Source organism: Lynx rufus, unplaced genomic scaffold (genome assembly GCF_022079265.1).
Source record: "Lynx rufus isolate CCGP_SWC_20201006 ecotype Redwood Valley unplaced genomic scaffold, mLynRuf1.p SCAF_14, whole genome shotgun sequence".
NCBI lineage: Eukaryota > Metazoa > Chordata > Mammalia > Carnivora > Felidae > Lynx > Lynx rufus.
In genome coordinates, this window is record NW_025814828.1 from 36019390 (window position 1) to 36046690 (window position 27301).

General features: G+C 36.9%; 1 protein-coding gene across 2 annotated transcripts in view; it reads left to right on the top strand.

Annotated features, from left to right (window-relative positions):
- The window catches only part of USP9X (ubiquitin specific peptidase 9 X-linked), a 95447-nt gene that overhangs the window by 29099 nt on the left and 39047 nt on the right, over positions 1–27301 (top strand). For both annotated transcript variants that reach the window (XM_047076090.1, XM_047076091.1), the window contains exons 14-25: positions 4129–4216; positions 7067–7409; positions 9809–9904; positions 10325–10536; positions 11482–11722; positions 12057–12206; positions 13378–13498; positions 21394–21524; positions 21715–21993; positions 23980–24105; positions 25014–25139; positions 26349–26515. In XM_047076090.1, coding sequence (XP_046932046.1) covers positions 4129–4216; positions 7067–7409; positions 9809–9904; positions 10325–10536; positions 11482–11722; positions 12057–12206; positions 13378–13498; positions 21394–21524; positions 21715–21993; positions 23980–24105; positions 25014–25139; positions 26349–26515 — 2080 coding nt within the window. The remainder of the gene's footprint in view (positions 1–4128; positions 4217–7066; positions 7410–9808; positions 9905–10324; positions 10537–11481; positions 11723–12056; positions 12207–13377; positions 13499–21393; positions 21525–21714; positions 21994–23979; positions 24106–25013; positions 25140–26348; positions 26516–27301) is intronic.

Below are 27301 nucleotides of genomic sequence, written 5' to 3' on the forward strand. Positions count from 1 at the left end.
GATCAGTGTACAAATGTCAGTTATATTTCTGTATGCTCAGTAATGACCAACCTGAAAATAAAATTAAGAAAATAATTTTATTTACAATAGCTTCATAAAGTATGAAATACTTACAATTGAACAAAAATACCAAAGTTGTTTGTACATTTTAGTTATTTTTTAAGATTTTTAAAAAAGTAATCTCTACACCCAACGTGGGGCTTGAACTCATAACCTTGAGATAGTCACATGCTCCACTGACTGAGCCAACCAGGCACCCCCAAAATTTGTACATTTTAAACTATGGAACAGAATTGTGGAAAACAGTTAAAGATCTAAATAAATGGACAGACAGCCCGTGTTCATTGAATGGAAGACTTAATATTGTTACAGTCATTGTACTCTGCAAATTGATCTACAGATTCAAAATAATCCCTATAAAAATCCCAATTTACTCTTGTACAGAAATCGATCAGCTGATCCTAAAGATCGTGGAAATGCAAGGGACCATTGGACCATATAATAGCCAACATAATCTTATTTGCTGAAAACCAAAGTTGGCTGACCTATATATATAATAATTCCTGATTTCAAAACTTAATACAAAATAACACAGTGTAGTACTAACATGAGAATAGATGTATGCATCAGTGGAATAGATAGTCTAGAAATAAATTGTTAAATTTATGTTAACTGATTTTTGTGAGTGGGAAGAATATTCAGTGGGAAAAGAAGTGACTTTTTGATAAATGTTGCTGGAAAGTTTGTATATGCACATCTAGAAGAATAAAGTTTGATCCCCTACCTCACACCATACACAAAACTTAAAATAGATCATAGACCTAAAAGTATAAAAGTCTTAGGAAGAAAACAAATTTTTGTGGCCTAAGGAGGAGAAAAGGTGGTGTATTGGAGCACATCAAAGCTTAAAACTTAACTGCTTCAAATGATTCAATAAAGAAAGTAAAATGACAGTCCAAGAATTGGAAAAAAAAAAAAAAACATCTAAGTCCTATGTCTAATAAAGGACTTCTATCCAAAATATAGAAGAACTCTTAACAATTAAAACACAACCCAATTAGGAAATGGGCAGAGGGTATTGTATTTCTCCAATGGCCAAAAGCACAAAAAAGATGCTCAGTATCATTAGTTACTAAGGAAATGTGAATCAAAACTACATTGAGAACCTACTTCACACTTAGGATGACAAAAATAAAGATGACAAACGTTTACACAGCTCAGACTATACTAAAAATCATTAAATTGTGAATTTTATGGTATTTGAGTTATGTCTTGATGCTTTCTCAAAACTGAGCTGCTTTTATGAGTTATTAAACAGTCTCTAGGCAATTTGCATTCTGTAATGACAAGAACGAATTTATGTTAGCCATAGCCACTTGGATTTAATTTTGTCTGATTTAATATCTCCTGCTCTCGTCAGTTGGATGCGACAAGAGTCACAAATGCATCATCGTCTTTGGCTGCTAACTAGAGCTGAATGTTTACAAGGAAGACCACCAAACATGCTGTTTATGTTCTGGCAGCCCAGAATCTCCTCTGTAGTAACGTGTCAAGTCTCTCCCTTTCTATTTAGCAATGAGGGATCGTCTTATTTCTCGACTATTTATTCTTGATTATTGACATTCGTTGAATATTTTCAAAGTTCTAACCTGTGTTCAGGTTCTCCAGGATTTTTTTGTGTGTATTTTTTTAAAGGAGGCTTTATGCCTAACATGGAGCTCAGACTCACAACCCCAAGATCAAGAGTTGCATGCTCTACCAACTGAGCCAGCCAGCTGTCCAGGGTCTAGTTCTTGATAAAGTGCTGGCACCTAAAAAGGGATGGGGGTATTAAAACTAGTGGGTAAAAGTTTAAGAAGCAAGATACTTACATAGTCTGAAGGCATCTCCCCACTACTTAGGAAGAGAAAAATCGTAAGTTTACACTGCAAAATCCTAATGGAAACACTTTGACCAAATGATCAAAGTTAACTTCGGTATTGTATCAGTGTTAATTGTAATGTGTTTATTTAAACAAATGTCTTCGTTATTTGGAAATATTTAAGTATCGGGGGAGTGGGGGCAGGTACAGAGCTATGTCTTCAACTGACTGTCAAATGGTTTAGAAAAATTACACTTACGTTATATGTGGCAACTAATGAAATAGATGCAGCGAAATGTAAACAACTGGTCAATGTGGGTGAAGTTGATAAGGGAATTCACCCATTATTTTTGAAACTTGTGTTAGATGTGAAATTACTAAAATATAAAGTTTCCCCTAAAAAGGAACATGGCAGGCGAACAAAGCTGTGCATAAACTCCTTGTTTAGACAGTAACAAAAAAGGCAACTGAAGTCCATTGATGATTCAGATATTTCAAGACTAATTCTCTGAAAAAGAAAAGTTCTACATAGTTGATTAGAATTTGATCTTCTATCCAGTTTCTTGAGAAACTGCTTTAAGTCTGCATCTTGAGGAAATGGACTTTGATGGAAGTTGAGAAAACATGTTTAGGACTTTTGGTAGATGGCAATACATGTGGAAGTAGAAAGCGGTTCTAATATATTTTGCTTTTCTTACAAAAACATTAAAGGCAGATTTTATTTATTTGTTTAAAGTTTATTTTTTGAGAGCCCGCGCACACAGCGGGGCAAGGGCAGAGAGGGAGAGAGAGAATCCCAAGCAGGCTCTGCACTGTCAGCACAGAGCCCGATGCGAGGCTCGAACTCACAAACCATGAGATTGTGACCTGAGCCGAAATGAAGAGTGGGATGTGTAACCGACTGAACCACGCACGCGCCCCGAAAAGCAGATGTTTTTAAACACTCTATGTTCCATATATGTTCCATCTTTACATCAGTCCCAAGATTTTCTTCAGAGAAGAAACCACTAGTTTTGAAGTTTTTTACTATTTCTGGAAGGTCTCAAACAATTAGAATTCTTTGGCAGTAGGACACACGTACCATAAAGTCCATGATATGGTATGCAAATATCAGTAATTAATGTTAAAGGGAAGCCACACAATTTCTTGTTCCTCCATACTTTGTACAACTTGCTGGAAGAAATGTCAATGATTTCCTCATGTTTGATAGCACTTGTCAGCATTTGCTTCGTGTCTCTTTAGCCCCAAGCCACAGATGAACTTGACCATTTCCAGGTCACACCACTTTTTCCAACGAAGTCAAAACAGAAAACAACTGTCCATAGTGTTTTCAGTACAGTGGGTTCTTTTTAAGATTTTTTGCTGTGGCCTTTCATTCCAAATAGACTTTTCCACCCATTGTATATTTGAAATCAATGTAAAACCAAAGAGTTTACTACTAGCTTTCTTTTTTTTTTTAAGAAGGAATTTATAGTTTAAGCTATGCTTAGTGACCAACACTTACCCATGGTCATGATTGAAGGGTAAGTTCTTTTGAATTTCTATGAGACTGTTCTAGACTTTTGTAACATGCTACTGGTAATAACTATGATAACTGTACAGAATGGCACCTTATGTTTTTAGGTAAACATGAGTAATATTTTAACTAATTTTTCTCCATGAAGGTAGTTGTTAGTAGAACAGGAAGGAAGTTGAAACAGTTTTGTCTTGGTAGCTTATTTTCACAGATCACTCGGGTCAGTCTTAGGCTGTAATCAAAAATTGCTTGTGTATCCAGATAAGGCAAAAGGGCTGTGATGAAAAATTATTTTTGATAGCACATATAAAAGATCATTTTCTTTGGTTATGTAAAAGAAAAGATTATTTTTGTAGGGAAGGTAGGAGATGGGTAGAAACCATCAATAATTAGTAAACTTCAGGTTGCCTTTTAATAAAGAATTAATGGCTTTTTTTTTTAATTTTTTTTCAACGTTTATTTATTTTTGGGACAGAGAGAGACAGAGCATGAACGGGGGAGGGGCAGAGAGAGAGGGAGACACAGAATCGGAAACAGGCTCCAGGCTCTGAGCCATCAGCCCAGAGCCTGACGCTGGGCTCGAACTCACGGACCGCGAAATCGTGACCTGGCTGAAGTCGGACGCTTAACTGACTGCCCCACCCAGGCGCCCCAAGAATTAATGGCTTTTTAACTGACTTAAATTTCTGTTGATTAAATTTGGTGATGTGGATATCCATGTGTGTAATGCCTGATTTTTCTTAATCTGCAGATCATGAAGACTATGACCCACAAACTGTGAGGCTGGGAAGTAGATATAGTCATGTTCAAGAAGTCCAAGAACGGCTTAACTTCCTTAGGTTTGTTTTAAATTATCAGTGTTCCTCTCTTTAAGACCCAGATAAGGAATGCTTAGTTAATGTGCTGTATGGTTAGGTCTTTGTTAGGTGATCTTTTCCCCTGCCATCTCGTATTTTCCCACGTGGAAATGATTACCTGAAAGTCCCAAGGACATTTCCCTATGTGTTTATTGTTAAATACTTTAAAATTATTGGCTGATTTTTAACTCTTATTCTTTGCAATATTTGAACACATTTTCAGCTTTTGTATATACTTGTCCTTCATGTTTCTTTATGCTAGAAATAGGTTTATTTTTAGAGAATAAATTTCCATACTTTGACACAACCAGCTAGAGAATCGTATTGACCTTAATGGTATCCTAGTCCGTAGGGAAATGGAGTCAAAAGGCTGCTGGCCCAGCACCTCGAAAGAGTGGTTTGCATCCAGTGGTGTCTTGTTCATCCTAGCAGTGGCTGACAGAGGCCATCTGAATGAATAACATTATTCTGATGGGGATGAAGAAAAGAGGTTTATTCCCTTGAGCCAAAGCTAAATGTAGTCCATGGCTGAATTTGAATTTGCTCAGGGATAATTAGCCTTTAATGATCATACACTTAACAGATTTGAAATTGTTAAAAAGTTTTGTTGATGAGCGGTTTCTTGTGAATTCAGAAACCGCAGGCTGCAGAAGTGCTTATTCAGTTCCTAAGTGTGCTAAGAGAGATGCCCAGATTGTCAGTGCTTTGGGAAATCTATTGCGTTTATTATTTTGATACATTGGAGAATTTTCTCCTAAGCTCAGTTAATTAGGGACTTGTTTATTGAACTGTGTGCTTATTTACTGGAAAACATTTACATAAATAGTTACATAATGATTGTAACTTGAGGAAAAACTCTAGCCACCAAATTCCAAGAAATTTAGCATTGGTTTAAAGTGAAATGTTTTTTCTATGTGTGTTTTGATTTTCAACCACCTGGATAGAAGGACCTGCCTCTCCAGATTGAGAATCACTTCCATAGTGAGTCATCGTTATTGATGGGTTTGTGTTGTATCCCGTAGGTTTCCTAGAACAGAAAAATGGTAATGAGTCCTACTGTATTCAAGTTTGGAATCAGAGGACCTATTCTGCTCCTTGCTTTGTTAGTACCCGTCTTCATGACTTGTAGCAAAACACACTCAAGGGAAGAGAACCTCACATTACTTACAATATACTTGGCCTGTGTTAAACAGTTTACACTTAATCCTCAGAGCAATGCGGAAGGCAGGTATTATCCCCATTTGATTCATAAAAAAATGGAGATTGACATGGCTTAATAGCTTCTTTGATATCTGGAAGCCCATACATAATGGCATTGCACTGCTCGACTGGATCTGTCTGACTTCAGGGTCGGTGCTCTTTATATTAGACCAGTGATTTTTGGAAATCTGTCTTGGAGCCTTAGGGCTTCTAAGGAGCTTCCTCCAAGATTTCTGAACAAGCGGTGGAGATTTGGTCCCCATTTCTTCTTTCTTTCCTCCTCTTCCCAACAACTAGGGCAGCCCTGCTTTTATATATCAGACTTGAGAATAGAATTTTTGCGTTAAGAAAGTTTTCTGCTTGTTGTACTTTAAATTTTTTTTTTTCAACGTTTATTTATTTTTTGGGGGGACAGAGAGAGACAGAGCATGAACAGGGGAGGGGCAGAGAGAGAGGGAGACACAGAATCGGAAACAGGCTCCAGGCTCTGAGCCATCAGCCCAGAGCCCGTCGCGGGGCTCGAACTCACGGACCGCGAGATCGTGACCTGGCTGAAGTCGGATGCTTAACCGACTGCGCCACCCAGGCGCCCCTGTACTTTAAAAAAACAAACAAAAAACTTTGAAAACAAATTCATGTTACCACACAGGACATTGCATATCATATCTATAAGTTAGAAGTAGCAGGGTTAGCTAGGACAAGGTGCTAGATACCTTCTTTAAGCTCACCAATGCTTTTAAAATATCAAAGACCCTAGAGTTGAGATCCCAAAATGCTTTGAGATAATGAGAGAACCTACTCCCACGAAATACATGCACCTTACTTTTTAACTGGGCAGGGAATCATCATTATGTGAGCTAAAAATTATGTGCTACTCAGAATAAAGTGTCTCGTTTCCTTTCCTTCATAGATAGGGCAGTCAGGGTGGGTGGAGGAATGCTGAAAGAAATCTAAAGCTATGATAGAAGAGACTGCCACTGTCCCAAAATTCATCTTCATTGTCTTAATAACCAGTAGTCACAATACTAAAAGACCCTAGAGAGCATCACTGAATAATTGATAAGCATTCTGTTAGATACTGACATAAAAAGTTTAAGTCATATGTAGATTATTCTGTTTAATGTGGCGAGGTACTGAGTGATGCATCTTAGACCATCAGGAAGCATTAAAACTTAAGTAGTTTTGACCTAAAATTCGTTAATGAAATGGTTATCTGTGAAAGTCACTTGGGAACTACCTCATTTTCCAATAATGGCATATTAGCAGAATGGTAAAAGTCAAACAACCCATTAAATACAGTTTTGAAATGGCTGGATTCAAAGACCAAACTGTTTAAGTTCAGGAAACAAATACTTAATTCAGTTTAAGTTCAATCACCTCACAGAGTTCCTGGCACATTGTAGGTGCCCAGTATGTGCTTGTTAAATGAATGAATGAATACCTAAGGGTTTTTTACTACAAGATGAAAGTTGAGGAATAAGTAAGCTTAAGATGTCAATAAGAATTGACATCTTTTTATCTGTAATTAATACGTAATTATGATATATGGATTATTTCTACATATACTGCTAGATTGCCTTTCAGGATAAAAATTATGTAGATCTAATTGCTAATTTTCTATGTTTTTCCAAGATTTTTATTGAAGGATGGCCAACTGTGGCTATGTGCTCCTCAGGCAAAACAAATATGGAAGTGCTTAGCAGAGAATGCAGTTTACCTTTGTGATCGTGAAGCCTGTTTTAAGTGGTATTCCAAGTTGATGGGAGATGAACCAGACTTGGATCCTGATATTAATAAAGACTTCTTTGAAAGTAACGTGCTTCAGCTTGATCCTTCCCTGTTAACTGAAAACGGAATGAAATGTTTTGAGAGATTCTTCAAAGCTGTGAATTGTCGAGAAGGAAAACTAGTAGCAAAAAGGAGGGCATATATGATGGATGATTTGGAGTTAATAGGATTAGACTACCTTTGGAGGGTAAGTGAAAAGTAGGAACTTTGTCAACATTCTTTCTGATGAAATATTTCAAATAGAGAAGGAGTCACAAGTTTGCATGTAAATTACGTATATATGCTGATCTGATGCTTGTCTAGAAGGTAGTGGTAGTTCACCTTTGTCTTATTGTATCATTTGTCATTAGGTTTTTTCTTCTCTCTCTCCCTTCCCCTCCCGTTTTGTCACTGATAATCCTTTTTGTCTTGGCTTAGAGTCTGATCATTCCAGGTGTATTTAGAAATATACTTACCATATAGATTTTTCATTCCCCTGCTCCCCATAGAAGTCATTGTTCTTCCTTTTGTTTCATTCATTGTAGATCCTGTTTCTTCTCCTTGTTTTTTTTTTTTTAACGTTTATTTATTTTTGAGACCAAGACAGAGCATGAATGGGGGAGGGGCAGAGAGAGAGGGAGACACAGAATTGGAAGCAGGCTCCACGCTCTGAGCCATCAGCCCAGAGCCTGACGCGGGGCTTGAATTCACAGACCGTGAGATCGTGACCTGAGCCAAAGTCGGACGCTTAACCGACTGAGCCACCCAGGCGCCCCTCCTTCATTGTTAATTTTACATTATTATACATGCAATGCTAAAATAGAGGACAGAAGAGAAGACTATTTAGAATGGGTTACAAATGTATACTTTATTGGCACAGTTTTAACTTGTGATGTTTTTAAACACCCGAGGGAATGAAATATTACTGTCTTATTTTTCCACCGTTGTATTTTTTTTTATTAAAAAATTTTTTAAATGTTTATTTTTGAGACTGAGACAGAGCCTGAATGGGGGGGGGGGGGGGAACAGAGAGTAAGTGAGAGACAGAATCTGGAGCTGGCTCCAGGCTCTGAGCTGTCAGCACAGAGCTGGACGCAGGGCTTGAACCCACGAACCATAAGATCATGACTTGAGCCAGAGTCAGACACTCAACCAACTGAGCCACCCAGGCGCTCCTCCACTGTTTTAGTATTAAAATATATATGTGCTTGAGATAAAATGGATACAACATCATATTAGTTTCAGGTGCACAGCATAATCTGATATTTGTATATATTGTGAAATGATCACCACAATAAATCTAGTTAACAATCATCACCACAAGTCATTACAAATTTTTTTCTTGTGATGAAAACATTGAAAATTTAGTCTCCTAGCAACGTTCAAGTATGCAGTACAGTATTAACTGTAGCCACTGTGTTGTACATTACATCCTCAGTATTTATTTTATAAATGGAAATTTGTACCTTTTGACCACTTTCACCCATTTTGTCTATTCCCCGCCTCTGGCAACTGCCAGTCTGTTCTGAGTTGTTTTTTATTTGTTTTTAGATACCACATACACATGAGATCATGCAGTATTTGTCTTTCTCTGAACTTTTTTCACTTCGCACAATGTCCTCAATGTCTCTCCATGTTGTGCCAGTATAGTATTAATATATTATTTTTACTTTTAAAAATCTGACTTGTTCATAGCAGTTTATATTGTTTTTTGGATATATTTTTCTGCAAACTGTAGACTCTTTACTGTGTCATTTGATTTTTCAGACTTTTTCATTAAGTGGGTTTCAATATTTTTAAACAGCCAGAACCTTTTTTAAAAGTAAAAATTTATAGGGGCGCCTGGGTGGCTCAGTTAGTTGAGCATCCTTCTTCAGCTCAGGTCATGATCTCATGGCTCGTGAGTTTGAGCCCTACATCGGGTTCTGTGTTGACAGCTCAGAGCCTGGAGCCTGCTTCAGATTCTGTGTCTCCCTCCTTTTCTCTCTCTGCCCTTCTCCCGCTCGCACTCTTTATCTCTCTCAAAAATAATAAACGTTAAAAACAATTTAAATAAAAATATATACAGTACTCCAAAATGTAAAACTGGTTGGACAAGGGAGAGCCAGTTTTTTTGTTTCTGTTTTTTGTTTTTCTCTGCTCATTTTCCCTGCGAATTCTCCCTCATTCACACTCTTTGTTTCTTTTTAACTAATTTTCACACTCTTTTAAAATTTCTTTTTAACTAATTTTTAACGTATCTTTTATTAACTTGTAACTAATTTGAATTCCTCCTTCAGTCTCACAACTTGGTTGCCAAGTTGATTTGCAGGGTTCACTAATACTACTCAAAGCATATTTTATTCTTAGTAAAATGTGTATTCCATTCTTAAATTGCTTTAGTCAAAGACTTGAGTTTTGCATTTTATTACTCTTCAGTCTCTTAATTTTACTTGACTTACTTGATTATCAAAGTAAATATACCCTTAAATTATGGAGTACTGTATTGAAAATAATGGTTTTTCATGGATATGAAATATCCATATTTCAATGGATATGGTTTGAATTGAAATGTCCACCTAAAATATGTCATGAAAGTTGTTTACACTTGAATCTTTTTGAACCTAGGTGGTGATTCAAAGTAATGATGATATTGCCAGCAGAGCTATAGATCTACTTAAAGAGATATATACAAACCTTGGTCCAAGGCTGCAGGTCAATCAGGTGAGGATTTACATTCACTAAAACGTCCACAAATTAGAATTCTAGTAACGAACTCTTTTGCTTATAAGAATTTTTTGAATTCTGAATTAACTAAGTTGTTTGTTTCAACTCTGATTAAATGTATACCTACAATATTTGTTTGTATTATCATTCCACAAAATGCTGTTTAGACAACATGAATCTTGATTACTTCAAGTGATTATTTTGTGTATATTTATGGCATGAGATATCAACTGAATTTCTTTTGATTTTACTACCTACTTTGAAGCTCATTCTTTATCTAATTTATACTTGTTAACTTACGTAACTCTGGCTTCCTTTGACAAAATGTAGTGTGTTTTATTATCAGTGTAGACATTGGTTAAATATGATGGCAATGAAAGTATCTTGGACTGTCTTTATTTGGCCCATTATTTGTAGGTGGTGATCCATGAAGACTTCATTCAGTCTTGCTTTGATCGTTTGAAAGCCTCTTATGACACGTTGTGTGTTTTGGATGGTGACAAAGACAGTATTAATTGTGCAAGGCAAGAAGCTGTTCGAATGGTTCGAGTGTTAACTGTGTTAAGGGAATATATAAATGAATGTGACAGTGATTATCACGAGGAAAGAACAATTCTACCTATGTCAAGGTTTGTGAATAACTGATCTACTAATTAATTACTTGGTATTTTTCCTAGACCTTTTTTCCCAGGATCTATTTTTTGTTGTTGTTGTTGGTAGGGCATTAAGTCTAGTTTTCCCCATCTATTTATTGCTGTTCACTTTATTGCCTTTTAGTTAAGTCTTGTCAAGGATATTTTGCAGTTGGAAGTATTTTGATGCTGTTTATTTATACGGTTAAAAATAATTCATAGATTGGAGAATTAACTGGAAATAACTCTTAAAAGCTGCTTTTGACAGATAGCTGATACGTCAAGAAATACTTCCAAATGTACTGGTATTTCTGTTAAAGTCTCACCATTGAGTAATTCAAATAGTATTTATAATTTAGAGATGTTTATAGAATGAATGCCATCAGTATTTATTTTAAAAGAGTTCTCATTGTTAACCATGAAACTATATTAAGTTGCCTCTTGAATGTGAATTTTAGTTTTTCTGTCTTATCTATAAGAAGATATTATCAACAAATATTCGGTGTCTAAATTTTGATATTAATAATTTTTCACGAAATATTTACATCTTTGCATTTTTGTTAATATTCTCAAGCTAAAGTATCTTTCACATTTAAAAATAGTCTTAGTGAGTTGCATTTTCATTGCATTACATAGAGTGTTGTTAACTCAGGTCTCTGATTTAATTTCTTAAAACAAGACCTCTCATTTTCTGCAACCATAGGTACAAGAATAAAATGACATAGGATTGTTGTATTTTTAAAGATTGCTTAAAATATTTATAATTAGAGGGCAGTAGGGGCACCTGGATGGCTCAGTCGGTTGAGTGTTCAACTCTTGATTATAAATTTTTATTTTCAAGATCCTAGAAATAAGTATCCTTTAACTCACTTTTTCTTGTTTAATAAGAAGATAGGAAATTCTGCTGATGAGGGTGATTTTTTTTCTTTTCTTCCCCCCCAGAGCTTTCCGTGGTAAACACCTCTCTTTTATAGTTCGATTTCCAAACCAGGGCAGACAAGTTGATGACTTGGATGTATGGTCTCATACAAATGATACGATCGGTTCAGTACGACGATACATTCTCAATCGTATTAAAGCCAATGTTGCCCATACAAAAATTGAGCTCTTTGTGGGTGGTGAACTGATAGATCCTGCAGATGACAGAAAGTTAATTGGACAATTAAACTTAAAAGATAAATCAGTAAGTATCTACAGTTGCCAACCTTTTCAAGAAAGTCAAACCTGAGACTTTTTCATTTCACTAGTTAATATTTCATTTGACATGTTATGTGTGAGGCTCTATATTAGTTACTTGGATTACAACCCTACATAAGATTGGCATTATGGTACTTACAATATAGTAGAAGAACGGATTTCTAAAAACAAAACTATTTAAGTGGTTATTAGGCAACACCTATAAATGGAATTTCTAGAAGTATAGCCTGTAGGTTTTTTTTTGTTTGTTGGTACGTTACTGACTTCTGTTTTGCATAGTTTTCCTGGTTTTTGATATTAACTTAGTGTATTATTTTCAGCTAATTACAGCCAAACTTACACAAATAAGTTCCAATATGCCTTCAAGCCCTGATAGCTCTTCTGATTCCTCAACTGGATCTCCTGGAAACCATGGGAATCATTACAGTGATGGTCCCAATCCAGAAGTGGAAAGCTGTTTGCCTGGGGTGGTGAGTAGATGGTTTTGAGTTACTGTATGCAAGGCATTATGTGAGGTTCTTTAAGAATAAAGAAATAAGGTTTGACCTTGTATCAACCACCTGCTCCCTGCCCCCCCATGCAGTGGAAAATTCACATATAACTTAAAAACTCCCCCAAAACTTACATATTCATAGCCTAGTGCTGACTGGAGGCCTTAACCAGTAACATGAACAGTTGATGAACATGTTATTTCGTATGTTACAGGTATTGTTTATTGTGTTTTCACTGTTTTATACTGAATGTATGTATTATATACTGTATTTTTGCAATAAGCTACAGAAAAGAAAATGGTAAGAAAATCATAAAGAGAAAACATTTACTGTACTTCTGGGAAAAAAATCTGTGTAAGTGAACCTGTGCAGTTTAAACCCATGTTGTTCAAGGGCTCTAGCTATATACAGAATAGTTCTTTTTTGTTGAGAAGCTTAGTTTAATGAAGCAAAATATCAAAGAACTGTATAGTTAACCATCGGCTTCAGAATAGATCTCTCTCCCCCCCTCCTCCCACTCATGGTTGCGCTCTCAAAATTAAGTAAACCTTAAAAAAAAAATTTCCCTTTAGATACAATAATATGTTTACTGTTATACAGCGTAATTATAACTATTGAATGTATAAACTTAGAAAACTACCACTGTATTTTGTATTTGTACCACAGAAACGAACCCTTTCTTCACAACTGTTTCTGTAGGAAAATGTCTGCAATCTTTCTCAAGTCAGTTACATATCTCGTATGTTAAGAAACCCTGATTCCTCTCTTACTTCCCCTCCCCAAGAGAATTTTAATGGCTATGGTGATAACCAGCCACTCCAGTGTCAGAATTGGCTCCCTACAACAATTGAATTAGGAATTTATTAGCAGGCATGACAGCCTTTTGTATGTATAGAGTCTAACTTGTAGGTATGAGAGAAATAATGTAACAAAATAGTAAAAGAGCTGTCACACAGAAATTACCGAAGATGGCTTGGGTAATATATTCAGTCTGCATTGTGAAGGATTTATACAGGTGGGAAGATGGGTAAGGCCAGCCTTTTTAGAGAGTAGAAATGAAATAAACAAAACTGGAAATTAACTTATTTGGGGGTTCTTTTATTGGGGGATGTATAATTTATAGGTCAATATTTTGTGTTGTGTATTCTAGATTATGTCACTACATCCCAGATACATCTCTTTCCTTTGGCAAGTTGCAGACTTAGGTAGCAGCCTAAATATGCCGCCTCTTAGAGATGGAGCAAGAGTACTTATGAAACTTATGCCGCCAGGTAAGAATTTTTTTTTATATGTATAATGTTCATGAAGTACATGCTGGACAATGTATATTAATAAATTCTGTTTCTAGATGGAACATACTTTGTGGTATAGAATACCATGTCAGGAAATGGCATAATACAGCCCACTGCCTGCTTTTGTACGGCCCAGGAGCCAAGGATGGTTTTTACATTTTTAAATAGGTGGGGGGAGAAAATTAAGAGAATACCATTTTGTAGCTTATGTAAATTGTATGAAATTTACATTTTAGTGTTCTAAACAAACTTTTATCAGTGTACAGCCATGCCCATTCACTTATATACTATCTGTGGCTGCTTTTGTTTTAAAACCATAGAGCTCAGTAGTTGTGGCCAACATGCTATGGCCTGCAAAGCCTTAAGTATTTACTATCTGGCTCTTTACAGAAAAAATGTGCTGACCTCTGCACCGTACTATGGGCCATGTGTCCTCTGTGGCACTGCTTCTTTTTTATTCCTTAGAGACAACCACTTTAACGTGCGATTCTTTTCTTGTATATGGATATTGCTATTATGTCTATAAATCTCTTAAACTATATGTGTCAATTTTGGATACCTACTGAGTTTTTTACGGAGATGAAAACTTTATTCTCACATCCTCCCCATTTTTGCTTAAATTCTTATCTAAAATTGACACTAAAGGAGCATCTGGCTGGCTCATTTGAGAGAGTATGCAACTCTTGATCTCAGGGTCATGTGGTCGAGCCCCCCACTAACTAGGACACTAAAATGTAGATTCACATTTGGTGAAAAGTAGTTTGCCTGGATTACTGACAACTTTGTTCCTGGATTTAATGATTTCCCCTTTTCGTTTTCTTAATTTTCTATACACCTATTACTAGTTCATCCCACATATCTTCTAATAACTTCTCAAAATAAGTTCCCATTATTATTTGCATTATATAATCTGTTAGGTTTCACTATTTTCTAGAGCTTTTCCTCTTCCTCGTCTTCTTCCTCCTCCTCGTATGTGGTTGTTTCTTTCTCTGGCAGGATCCCTATTCTCAGGTTGCTATATCTTGGGCCTTTCTTGATTTTTTCTTATTTTTTTTTCTCCCCTCCCCCATGAATGTCTTCCTCACCCTGCTTGGGCTGTAATATCCTAGACTAGGCAGCCCTGTCACATAGAGTTTAAATAGCACGAGTAAAAATAATTAGTATCTTCAGAGATAACTTGAACAGCCCACCAGGTAGTTGAGTATGGCTGAAGACTGCCTCAAGAGTCTTCATAAAAGACATGGGACCAATAGAAATTGATGAGTTGATAGTACTGAGATTATAATAAAGATGGAAGTGGAGCTCAGAGACAGATGAGCTGCCATTAAAGTGGGCACAGAACAAAGTAAAGCCTGCCGGGAGTGTACCGGGGAAGGTGCTCACTTTTCCTTTTCCTAAAAAGTTAAAAGGGCTTCGTCCTGCACAGCTGCCAGGCCAAGGGGTTTTTGGTTAGTTGGTTTTGGGTTTGGGTTTGGGTTTGGTTTTGGTTTTGGTTGTTCTTAAAAGTTACACTTCTTCTCCTGCTATACTGGCTCCCATTGTCTGGGAGAAATCACGTATGACCAAGCTTACCTTTCACATCATACTGACACCCTTTTGTTTGCCATTTGAATGTGAGCTAATTGGGGTTTTAGAAAGAAGTGTTACAACTTAACAGACTGTACTTACTACCCTGAAAGCTATTACTGATAGATACATTATTCTGTTCCCTGCTTGTCTCTGCTTTTTGTAGAGTCCCTTTTTCCTATTAAAAACTTTTTTTCTGGGGCCTCTTGGTGGCTCAGTTGGTTAAGCATCCAACTTCAGCTCAGGTCACGATCTCACAGTTAGTGAGTTCAAGCCCCGCATTAGATTCTCTGCTGTCCACGCACAGCCCACTTCAGATCCTCTGTCCCCCTCTATCTTTGCCCCTCCCTCCCCTCAAAAATAAACATTAAAGGGGTACCTGGTTGGCTCAGTCGGTTAAGCTTCTGAATTTGGCTCAGGTCGTGGTCTCAGCATTCATGGGTTCAAGCCCCGCTTCGGGCTCTGTGCTGACAGCTCAGAGCCTGGAGCCTGCTTCCGATTCTGTGCCTCCTCCTCTCTCTGCCTCTGCCCCTCCCCCATGCATACTCTTGTTTCTCTTTCAGAACATTGAAAAAAAATTTCTTAATAAGCATTTAAAAAACCTGTTATTCTTATTGAAATAACTTCAAACTTACAAAGAATAGTACAATCTTCCCTTCCCCAGATTCAATAGTTGTTAACATTTTGCTATAGTTGTTACATCTCTCTCTCTCATCTGCATCAGAGATTGATGATCTCCTTTGGAGAACAAGTTGTAGATACTGTATCTTTTTATCCCTGAATACGTATTGCTTTCTAAGAACAAGGACATTCTCTTAATACTACCACAGTATTAATCAAAATCAGAAAATATATAGCACTGATAATTTATTATAATTTACAGACCTTACACACATTTTCCCAATAATCAACCTTACAACAGTGTTTTCTGGTTGAGGGTCCAATTCAGGTTCTTATATTGCATCATTCATTGGTATCTTTAATCTGGAGCAGTTTCTCAGTCTTTGTCTTTTATGACTTAGACGGTTTTGAAAAGCATGGATCAGTAGTGGTGTTGAATGTGTCTGTTTGGGGTTTTGTCTGTTTCCTGATGGTTATATACAGGTTATACATTTTGTCAGAGTACCACTTATGTGATGCTCTTTCTAAGAGCATTCTATCAGGAGGCACATGTCCATTTGTCCTTTATTGGTGACATTATCCAAGATCACTTAATTGATACCTGTCAGGTTTCTCCAATGTAAAGTTATTTTTCCTTTTTTTGGAGAGATGTTTTGAGACCCTGTAACTTTTTCCTCATCAAACTTTTACTCGTTTCACCATTCTTTGTGGTGATTGCCTGAATCCGTTCTTCCTGTGATGGTTACAACATGGTGATTTTGTTTTACTTGATCTTTCTTTCTTCGTTTATTGGTTGGCAAAGTAGAGCCCCATTTGTTGTGTTTTATATGTTTATATAACCCTGTTGGGTTATAGCTATTTTAATCATAACTGATTTTGATGTTCAGTTGTCCCAGATGTGGTCAGTGGATGGACCTAATGCCTTGTTCTATGGCCTCATCATTATTTCAGTATGTTATTACTTTCTGGTAAAAGATGTTTGCAGCTCATCTAGTACTTTATCCTAGCCCTGTAGTCAGCCATTTCTCCTTTCAGTGATGATAGAGGATATTTAGGAACAAAATCTGAGAACTAAATTGTGTTCAATACTGGGGTATCTTGTTTCTAGGCCTTTTCATTAAATTGAGGAAGTTAATGCACATCTCTATCAGTTTCTGTGTCTGTCTCTATTAGGAAAAAACACGGGTTCATACTGGTCCTACTCCAGCTTCTTGGTCTCTCGCCATTTCATATTTGTATTTGTCTCTACATTTCCAAGCTGTTTTCTTCCCATTTTCATCAATTTGTTGTTGGGTTGGGGCATGGCTTATGTATGCAGACTTCAGCAATTTTTGTTTGGTACTTTCCCAACTACCTATTGTTTTCATATTCTTAGCTTTTCTAGGATTCAGTGGGGGCATTAACTTATTACTAAGTACCCTCTTCTCCTCCCTCTTCCCCTCACAAGTGCTTCCTGGTTCATCGAAGCCAGATTATCTGTCTCCCATCTCCTCTATACCTTCAATGATTTGTTCATATCTTTCTAATGTTTCTTCATCTCCTATTTGTATGTCCTTTTGATATTGTATATTTTGTAATCATTCTCTTTGTGGTGTGGTTTGTGGATTCATTGCTGATAAAAACAGTTCAATAATTGTCCCAGGTAATTTTTAAAACTGCTTTGTGTTACCATTATCTCCTTTTTCTAAAGCAAACATCATGTTGACATTTCCTGTCTTCTTTTCTGACTCCTGTGGGACAGAATCAGTTCAAGTATTTAGGTTCTTATCTAAAGCTTCTCTCAACCATTTAATTTAATCCTTAACCCTTACCTGTTGTATTATTTAGGATTTGTATTGTCTTATTTACTAGTGTTTGAGTAACAGTTATTGTTGCTTTATGTATGCAGAGTCATCCTTCACAGCGTACTTGAAAACACCTTAGAATCTCCAATCTCATGATTTGTGCATAATGCCACCACATAGAGTGAGCTCTTGCCAGAAGTTCAAGCAAGAGTGCTTTTTTCATATTTCAAAGTATAGTACCTAAATTTGAAAAGGCCAGTAGACCTTTTCATATTCATATTACAGTAGACAGATCAGGCTTTGGACACAGATGGACTTGAGTTCAAGTTCTGATTCAAGTTGCTATTCCATGCCTTCAACATGTTTTCTTTGTCTTTCAAAACTTCCTTATTTATGTAACTGGGCTAATAACTATTTCATGGGATTACAGGGATTACATGAGTGGCATATGGAAAACCTATTGCCTAATGACTGATACTAAATGAGTATTCAACAAAATGTTAAACTCACTGTGACTGTGGTTGCTACATGCACATACACACCTGCTTGTGCACGTGCTCTCCTTCAAGAAAGGAAGCAGATAATCATTTAGTGTTTGTACACACTTGCTGCATATATTTTAAAGGGGGAGAACACCAAGATGGAATTAATAGCTTTTTTCCAAGCCATCAACTTTACCTCTCTTCGTTCATTCTGAATCTGCCTGAAGTCAGGTGCCTCCGGTATGGGTTGCTGTTAAACTTAGAATGTTCTCCAGTCTTCTCTGTGTAGGTAATTTAATCTCTTGTAATTTAGACTGTACTCAGGAGTTCCTGTGTCCTTTCCCTACATGCACCAGGAAAACAGATTCTTCCTTCATACTAGGTGGTTAAAATGTATACAGCTTTACCAAGCACAATGAGTTGCTTTTCCTATTCAGTGCTTCCTTTTTCCCACTAGTTTGGTCTAATTAATATCTTAAAATACGTCAGAATCCATTATAAGCACTTCATATTTATTAGCTCATTGAAGCCTCACAACATCCCTATGAAGCTATTAACTATTTTTAATCTATATTGTAAAGATGAGGAAACCGAGACCCAGCTATTAAGTTACTTGACTAGGGACACGTAGCTTAAACGACACTTCTAGGTTTCACATGCAGGCGGTTGGCATTTATACTGTTATAACTCTGTGTTACTATGTGTTTTCTATACATTTTAATAATCCACTGCAACATATAATTGATTAGGTTTAGGTATCTTTTTGAAAGACAAGGGAATAAACTAAACTCTTAACTATATCTGGATGACAGGATTGTGGATGGTTTAAATATTTCTCCGTTTTCCATGTGTGAAATGAGCTTTGCATATCATTGGGCATCTGAGATCATTTAGATTGAAGAATGCTATAGTTGGAATAGCCACTAATGATCATTTGGTTTACATAGCACAGGTGAATAACATAATGCAACATGAAATGATTTGCTTAGTATTCACTGCTTTTTCTTAGCTTGTTTTTCCTCCTACTCCCTTTTGCCTTCATCCTTCACTCAATATTTTTAAACCAAGCAAGACATTCTCATACAGCATATGAATTTGTTTTTTTAGAAAGCAATTTGATGATATATGCAGAGGTCTTGGACGTTGGTGATTCTGCTTGCAGGATTTTTTCCTGATGAAATAAATAATTGCAAGATTTAGCTGCTAGGATCTTGAGTGTTTAAAAAAATATATATTGGAAACAACCTAAATGCCTAATAATATGCAACTGGTAAAATGACACAATGTCATTTTACTCACCAATTAAAATAATACAGGGGAAGGGGCACCTGGGTGGCTCAGTCAGTTAAGCTTCCAACTCCCGATCTCGGCTCAGGTCATGATCTCACAGTTTGTGGGTTCGAGCCCTGCATCGGGCTCTGCACTAACAATGCAGAGCCTTCTTGGGATTCTCTCTCCCTCTCCCTCTCTTCCTCTCTCCCTCTCTCCCTGTCTCCCTCTCTCTCCCTGTCTCCCTCTCTCCCTCTCCCTCCCTCTCTCCCTCTCTCTCTCCCTTCCCTGCTCACGCTTGCTTGCTCACTCTCTCTGTCACCAAATAACTAAATAATAATTTTTTAAAATAAATCTTTGGGGCGCCTGGGTGGCGCAGTCGGTTAAGCGTCCGACTTCAGCCAGGTTATGATCTCGCGGTCCGTGAGTTCGAGCCCCGCGTCAGGCTCTGGGCTGATGGCTCAGAGCCTGGAGCCTGTTTCCGATTCTGTGTCTCCCTCTCTCTCTGCCCCTCCCCCGTTCATGCTCTGTCTCTCTCTGTCCCAAAAATAAATAAACGTTGAAAAAAAAAATAAAATAAATCTTTAAAAATAATACAGGGGATGACTATTTAATGACCTGAGAAGCTATTCACAGATGTTTGATGATAAGTTAATATTTTAGTTACATTATATGTCAGTATCTCTTCAGAAAAGGGAAAGCCATCAGTTGTAAAACAAACTGAAGATTTTTTTTTTAGTAAGGTATTTATTTCTAGCCTATGGAAATTATAGTAATATATCTTTATTCTTCAAAAAAGCTTTTAATTTTTTTAAAGCAATCTTATCAAGTGGTGTTTTAATCATAGCGCATTTAATTACTTGGGAGATAATTTGATCAACAGAGTACTTCTTAGCAAACCGTAAGAGACTCTTAATGATAGAACAAACTGAGTGTTGATGGAGGGAGGTGGGTGAGGGGTGGGCTCAATGGGTGATGGGCATTAAGATGGACACTTGTTGGGATGAGCACTGGATGTTGTATGTAAGTGATAAATCACTAAATTCTGCTCTTGAAACCAATATTACACTGTATGTTAACTAGAATTTATATAAAAATTTGCAAACAGTAAAGTACTTTCTAAAGTTGATGGACTATTCTTAAGTGTGAATGTTTGGTAGCTAATGCCAAATTGTATCATGGGATTTTTTTTTTTAACTGTCTTTTCACTATGACTTAAAAGAAACTTGTATTTTAATACCATGAAGGGAAAAAAAAAAGCTGTGCTTGATTTGAGGTGAACATTAATCACTACAGGTTTCTCCTGCTACTCCAAAGTAGAGTGTTCCTATGAAACCTTTTATAAGCCAAAACTGGTATAAAGCAAAGAGGCATTTACCATTTATGTGGAAAAATTTTTGAGTGTTTCCAGTTAACCTCTTAGGCTTTTCTGATACCTAAGGGCACATCTTAACAGATGCACAAATTAAGAAAGAGCATAGATGCTCACTCACAGAGGCAGCTCGAAGCTCTGGCGGATTGATGCTGAGATGCTGAGTGTAGTTCCCAGGGAAGGAGCTTGGCGTGGCCACTCTCGCTGCTCAGGGCTGTATGCTGCCTCTTTAACAGTTCTCTGAGTGCTATTTTTGCTTTTTGCCTCTTTTCATAAAGGTGAAGTTGTGTTAGGTGGAGGGTCCCTATGTTCCTTTTTTTTTCTTCCCATCTTTCCTGTTAAAGTTCAGTTTCTAAGGTAACCACTAAGCCCCTTTCAGGAAAATAAACCAGTTAGCGCATAGTGTCATAAAGGTTAATAATAGAGAAGTTGGAAGGAAGGGCTTCTCATTTTTTATCTTGTTCTTTTCAATAAGAATTACTTCCTTTTGAAGTGTACTGTATTTTTTAGGTTTCCACTGGCTGAAGAGGCATGTTGATTTGAGATCTTTTAGTGGAGACTGCCTCATGTTTGGGTTGACTGATTAGAGAGTCCTGGTTGATTGTAATGTTTATTATTATTTTTTTTTAATCCAGATCTGGCTATTTCTTGAGAAGTATGAGTCTGTAATTCAATGAATTGATTGTTATGCCATATTAAAGTAGTCTTCAAAATATCAAAAGTGAAGTACTATGAATGCATGAATTATGTTTTTAGACTATATCTCCTGTTTTCTTACAGATAGCACAACAATAGAAAAATTAAGAGCTATTTGTTTAGACCATGCCAAACTTGGAGAAAGCAGCCTTAGTCCATCTCTTGACTCGCTTTTCTTTGGTCCTTCAGCCTCACAAGTGCTATACCTAACAGAGGTCAGTTTTTTCCCTTTTGAATTTACTTCATGTTCTTTGAACTTGACCTTTTACATGGTATTGTGAAGAACGTGGATAAAATTTATAATGAAAAATTTTTCAAATGGTCAAGAATTTCTTCACAATGATGATAGGGAAAATAGAAATTATCTTTTTAAACCCTTTTAATATGGTTCTTTTCTTTTTCCAGGTAGTCTATGCCTTGTTAATGCCTGCTGGTGCACCTCTGGCTGATGATTCCTCTGATTTTCAGTTTCACTTCTTAAAAAGTGGTGGCCTACCCCTTGTCCTGAGCATGCTAACCAGAAATAACTTCCTACCAAATGCAGATATGGAAACTCGAAGGGGTGCTTACCTCAATGCTCTTAAAATAGCCAAACTGTTGCTAACTGCCATTGGCTATGGCCACGTTCGAGCTGTGGCAGAAGCTTGTCAGCCAGGTGTAGAAGGCGTGAATCCCATGACATCGGTAATAGACTTTTTAAAAATGCCTTATTTATAGTAATAGTAACAGTAATTTTTAAAGTTTGAGTTCAGAGGTGATTCAGAATGTTTCACGTTCCTTTCCAGTGGTACCCTATTTTAAAGGTTTTCTTCTATTAAATGATATTTGTATTGAAAGTGAAAGTGCTTTTTACTGACTATCCTCTAATTTTAAGAGGACAATTCCTCCCTGTTCCTTTAAACTTTTTTTGACTTTCAGCTATTTTAAACCTGATAAAAACTGCATATGAATCTCTTATTAATTTGTAGCTAGCAGATATATGAAGATACATTTGGTAATAAGAAAGTTGTAATTGGCTTAGCCTGTGGCCAGCCTTTCTTCCCATCTTGATAAGCTTAACCTTCAGGTCTGAGCTTATTCTTAATCTGTCTTTCCTTGGTGGTATCCTTGCTCCACTTCATTCTGACTAAAATTTGAGGTTTTCTGTATTCATCATAAGTGGCCAAAGAAGATAAAAGCTTCAGGAATATAGATTCTCTCTTTTGTAAATGGCTTAGGTCTTAATCAGGGAATTGGAATGTTGATTAGATCTGTAATATGATAAATCTGTGATACTGAATAATATATATCATGAAAATAGCATTTATAATTGTTTTAGGTGTGATAATGATATTGTGGTTCTGTTTTAAAGGAAGTGCCCCTCCCTTTTTGTTTTTAATAATTGCTGAGGAGCACCTGGGTGCCTCAGACCGTTGAGCCTCTGACTCTTGACTTTGGCTCAGGTCATGATCTCATGGTTCATGAAATCCAGCCAGGTGTTGGGCTCTGTGCTGAGCATGGAGTGTGCTTGGGATTCTCTCTCCCTCTCTCTCTGCCCCTCCCCTACTCATTCTCTCTCAAAATAAGCATTTAAAAAAATAATTGCTGATATATTACAGATGAAACTATATGATATCCAGGATTTGCTTCAAAATAATTCTGGTGTTGGAGGGATTGGAAAGTGAGAGGGAGTGGTTAGATAAAACACTCTTGGTCCTTCTTTCATAATTATCGAAGCTGGGCTGTGAGTATGTGAGTGTTTATAATACTGTTCTCTCCCCTCTTGTATATGTAAGAAGTTTTACATTAAAACAGTAAAGAAAAACAAATAGCCTAAGTTTATATTGTTTTTTAGGGTTCCATGTTGGTTGGGATAAAAAATAGTGCTTCTATATCAAGATAAACAGATTCAAACCATGGTCCTTCACACAGGTGCTTAATGAAGTACGCAGAAAGTGATTACATGCTTTCCTCTTTCACTTTTCTCCAATATTTATTCAGAAAATATGCCACTGTAGATACAAAGGTTTATAAATAATAGTCTCTAATCTCAAGGAACACACAGAGATATCTTTAAAGAGATAAAGGCAAACTTAGTAAAACAGACATGTCTTAAATACTAAGTATTTCCTACAACATAGAGAAAAGGAGTTAACTTGAAACGCAGTCAGAATGGCCTGGCTAATAAGTACGAGTTTTTTTTATAGGTTTAAAAACTTGGTTATGCTATTAAATAGAACAGTGGTACCTTTCATACATTGGTAATTTTATTCTGTTATGAAAATTCCTTAATGTTTCTCCTTTTCAAAGAAGATAAATGATGACCAGGGGAAATGGGAGCAGGGTCTCCCAGGAGCATGCACGTAAGAGACATGGAGTAATTTATTGAGCCTCTAGATAGGGTTGTGGAACCATCACTTCGGTTTATCACTTACCTCTACAAGTTACACTGAGCCCAGATGTAGAGATACAAGTTGAATTGAGCTAGAATGGGCGTTTGTAGAGGGACATGTAGCACTAAGCACAAGAAAAAGTGGAAGCCCACATTGTTTGCAAGATGGACTTTTTGTGTAAATCCCTGTGGTTCTCCAGTGTGTGTGTATATATGGAAGGGGGGTCATCTTGAGGGAGTGGTGATGGGTGGGAGCTCTGCACAACTTACTTCCAGGTAAAATGGTTCTGTTTTTTCAGGTCAACCAAGTTACTCATGATCAAGCTGTGGTGCTACAAAGTGCCCTTCAGAGCATTCCTAATCCATCATCTGAATGCATGCTTAGAAATGTGTCAATTCGTCTTGCTCAGCAAATATCTGATGAGGTTAGTATTAAAGTTTTTAAGCTCTGAAATCCTGCAAGGTTTGTTTCTTCCCACTTTTGACCCTCTGTTTAAGAAATAACCCTTATCACAATTTAGGGCTCAGTTTTCCTCGGCCCACTTTAGTCACTGTCTCACTCTAGAGTTCCCGTAATATGAATTTTATCTAATATCAATGTTAGTACTTTCCAGTTAGAATCCTCTTCATGTACAATAAACAGCATCCTTAAAGTATGTAATTCAATTTTGACAAATGCGTGTATGTTTAAGTCCACCATCATTTCCATTGCTCTGTATGCCCCTTTGCAGTCCTTCTTCCCTCTACTCCTTAACCCCAGGTAACCAGTCATCTTTTGTCAGTATAGAATAGTTTTCATTTTCTAGAATTTTGTGCAGTGTGTGTTCTTTCATGTCTGGCTTCTTCCACTCCGCATAATGACATTGAGAATTGTCTGTGCTGTGTGGACCATTGATTAGTCCATTCCTCTTTACTGCTGTGAGTAGTATCCCATTGTGAGTATTCCACATTCGTACACTTGGCGACGGACTTTTGGATAATTTCCCTGTTCTGGCTGTGAGTAAAGCTGCTGTGACCATTCTATACAGGTGTTTGTGTGGACTTGGTTTTCATTTTTCATGGGTTAAAAAAACGAGGAGTATAATGATGTGGGTCATCTTTGTAGTCATTTTAAGATTCTTCTGAAAGTAGTATAGGGCCAGATAATTTCTCGTATTGCTGTTAAATTGGGGGGGGGGGGAAGGAAAGGACAAAAGCAATTTGGGAACCTAAAAATAATAGTACTGCTTTATAGCCATTCCTATCTCCTTTATAAGGAGAAGCATTTTTTTCTTGTTAATATCTTACTCTAATACTCTATCAAACAGTTTTTTTATTATTTATTGTCTTGCAGGCTTCAAGATATATGCCTGATATTTGTGTAATTAGAGCTATTCAGAAAATTATCTGGGCATCAGGATGTGGGGCCCTACAGCTAGTATTTAGCCCAAATGAGGAAATCACTAAAATTTATGAGAAGGTAAGAATTATCTCAAAAATGTTTTCCTTTTAAATAAATGTTAATTGTGCACGAGGCCCAAATTATTACATCTGCTACCTTTAAAAATGCAATCATTTGCATCTTAATGGCTGAAAATTAGAGGGTAGCTATAGGTAAGATGAGAATACAGTAAAATTTTACTTTTGAAATAAAGTACTTCAGAATCCTGCCATGAGGCTGCTTTTTTAAAATAAGAAACCTTTTCTACTTCTCACTACGGTGAGATATAATGATCTTGTGTTGAATGTGTTTTTTCCCATTCTCTCCATTCTTCTTTCATCTTTCGGTCCTAATGTTTCTGTCCTAAATATTCGTTTAGGTAACTGTCAGCTGTGGTATCCTGGTGCTTAAATATTTTTGATTCTCTTAAAGCCGTCAAAAGTAGAAAGTGTCAGCCAATTTAGGTATCATGTCTGACCTTCCCTTAGATTAAATTAAGCAAATTATTTACAGAAGCAAGTCTGTGTTTGACTCTTTGATTTCCTGTCCTATGTACCTTGCCTTTGATAACCACTATGCATATTTAGAAGAGGAAATTAAACTGTAGGAACTTCGCAGCTCGGTAGAGCTTCCTTGTTATGGCTAATATAACCCTGTTTTTCCCAGGGTATATGTTGGAGTCCTATAGCATCTGTCTGGTACAGTGCGTGGGCTAGTATTTGAATGTTTATTCTATTTTAGGCATGTAGTGTAATTACTACTTTTTGATAAAGTCAGATTAGAATTTAATAACTACCTACCGAAGCATATTTTAGATTGTAAAACCTTCCTGAATGATTGGCCAAGACAGTGGCTTTCAAATAAAACGGCACTATATGTACACTACGCTTTGGAACTATTCCTAAGTTCCTAACTCTGCAGTGCTAGAGTGGTTCTTGAGAAAGGAATGATTATTCAGAAGGTCCTGAGAAGCCTGAAGGACAAAAAGGCAGGTGGTATTCTCAGTGTCCTCCTTGGATGATGTAGAAAAATACTCCCTCCTTGGGATGTAGAAAAATACTGGAATTAGACTTCATTGTCTATTGTAGTCATTTCCATACTATTCTAAACTGGTCTCAAATTGCAGGTAAAGAGGCTGAGGCCAAATGGTTTAAGTGAGTCGGTAAGTTTTAAGCACTATCTTGAAGTTGTATGAGATTTTTCTTAAGTGCATCTCTAGGTAATTTGCCTCTGACCATAATTTTACAGACCAATGCAGGCAATGAGCCAGACTTGGAGGATGAACAGGTTTGCTGTGAAGCATTGGAAGTGATGACATTATGTTTTGCCTTGATTCCGACAGCCTTAGATGCTCTTAGTAAAGAAAAGGCTTGGCAGACATTCATTATTGACTTACTGTTGCACTGTCACAGCAAGTAAGTGTCTTTTTTAATTGTAAAAAACTTGATCTTTTGTTAAGCAGAAATGTATGCTGGCAGGATTTATCCCAGATATCAAATATTTATTGTCTCTACAGCATGGTAATGTTCAGGAAAATTTTGTTTAACTATGTTTTTGCCTGGACCTAAATTTGTTTGGTTTTAGTCTCGCAAAATGGCAACATTAAATCTCAGAGTACAATTAATTTTTCTCTAATTTCAGAATTTAGTCTTGCCTAAGTGAGGTACATACTTTAATCCTCTTTTAAAATCTGGTTTACAGGAATTTTTTTTAATGTTTATTTTTGAGAGAGAGACAGAGCATGAGCAGGGGAGCGGCAGAGACAAAGGGAGACACAGAATCCGAAACAGGCTCAAGGCTCTGAGCTGTCAGCACAGAGCCGGACATGGGGCTCAAACTCCCCAACCAAGAGATCATGACCTGAGCCAAAGTCGAACACGCAACTGACTGAGTCACCCAGGTGCCCCTCGTTTATAGGATTTAAATTAAATAGGGGAGCCTGGGTGACTCAGGTGGTTAAGCGTCTGGTTCTTGATTTTGGCTCAGGTCATAATATCTTGTTTCATGGGCTCAAGCCCCTGCATTGGGCTCTGCACTGATAGTGCAGAGCCTGCTTGGGATTCTCTCTCTCTGCCCCTCCGCCACTCATGCTCTCCCCCTACATCTGTCTCTCAAAATAAATAAATTTTAAATCAATTAAAGGGGACATTAACGTTCTATCTTGGATACTTACATGCCAGGTTTTTTTAAGAGAAATTGTT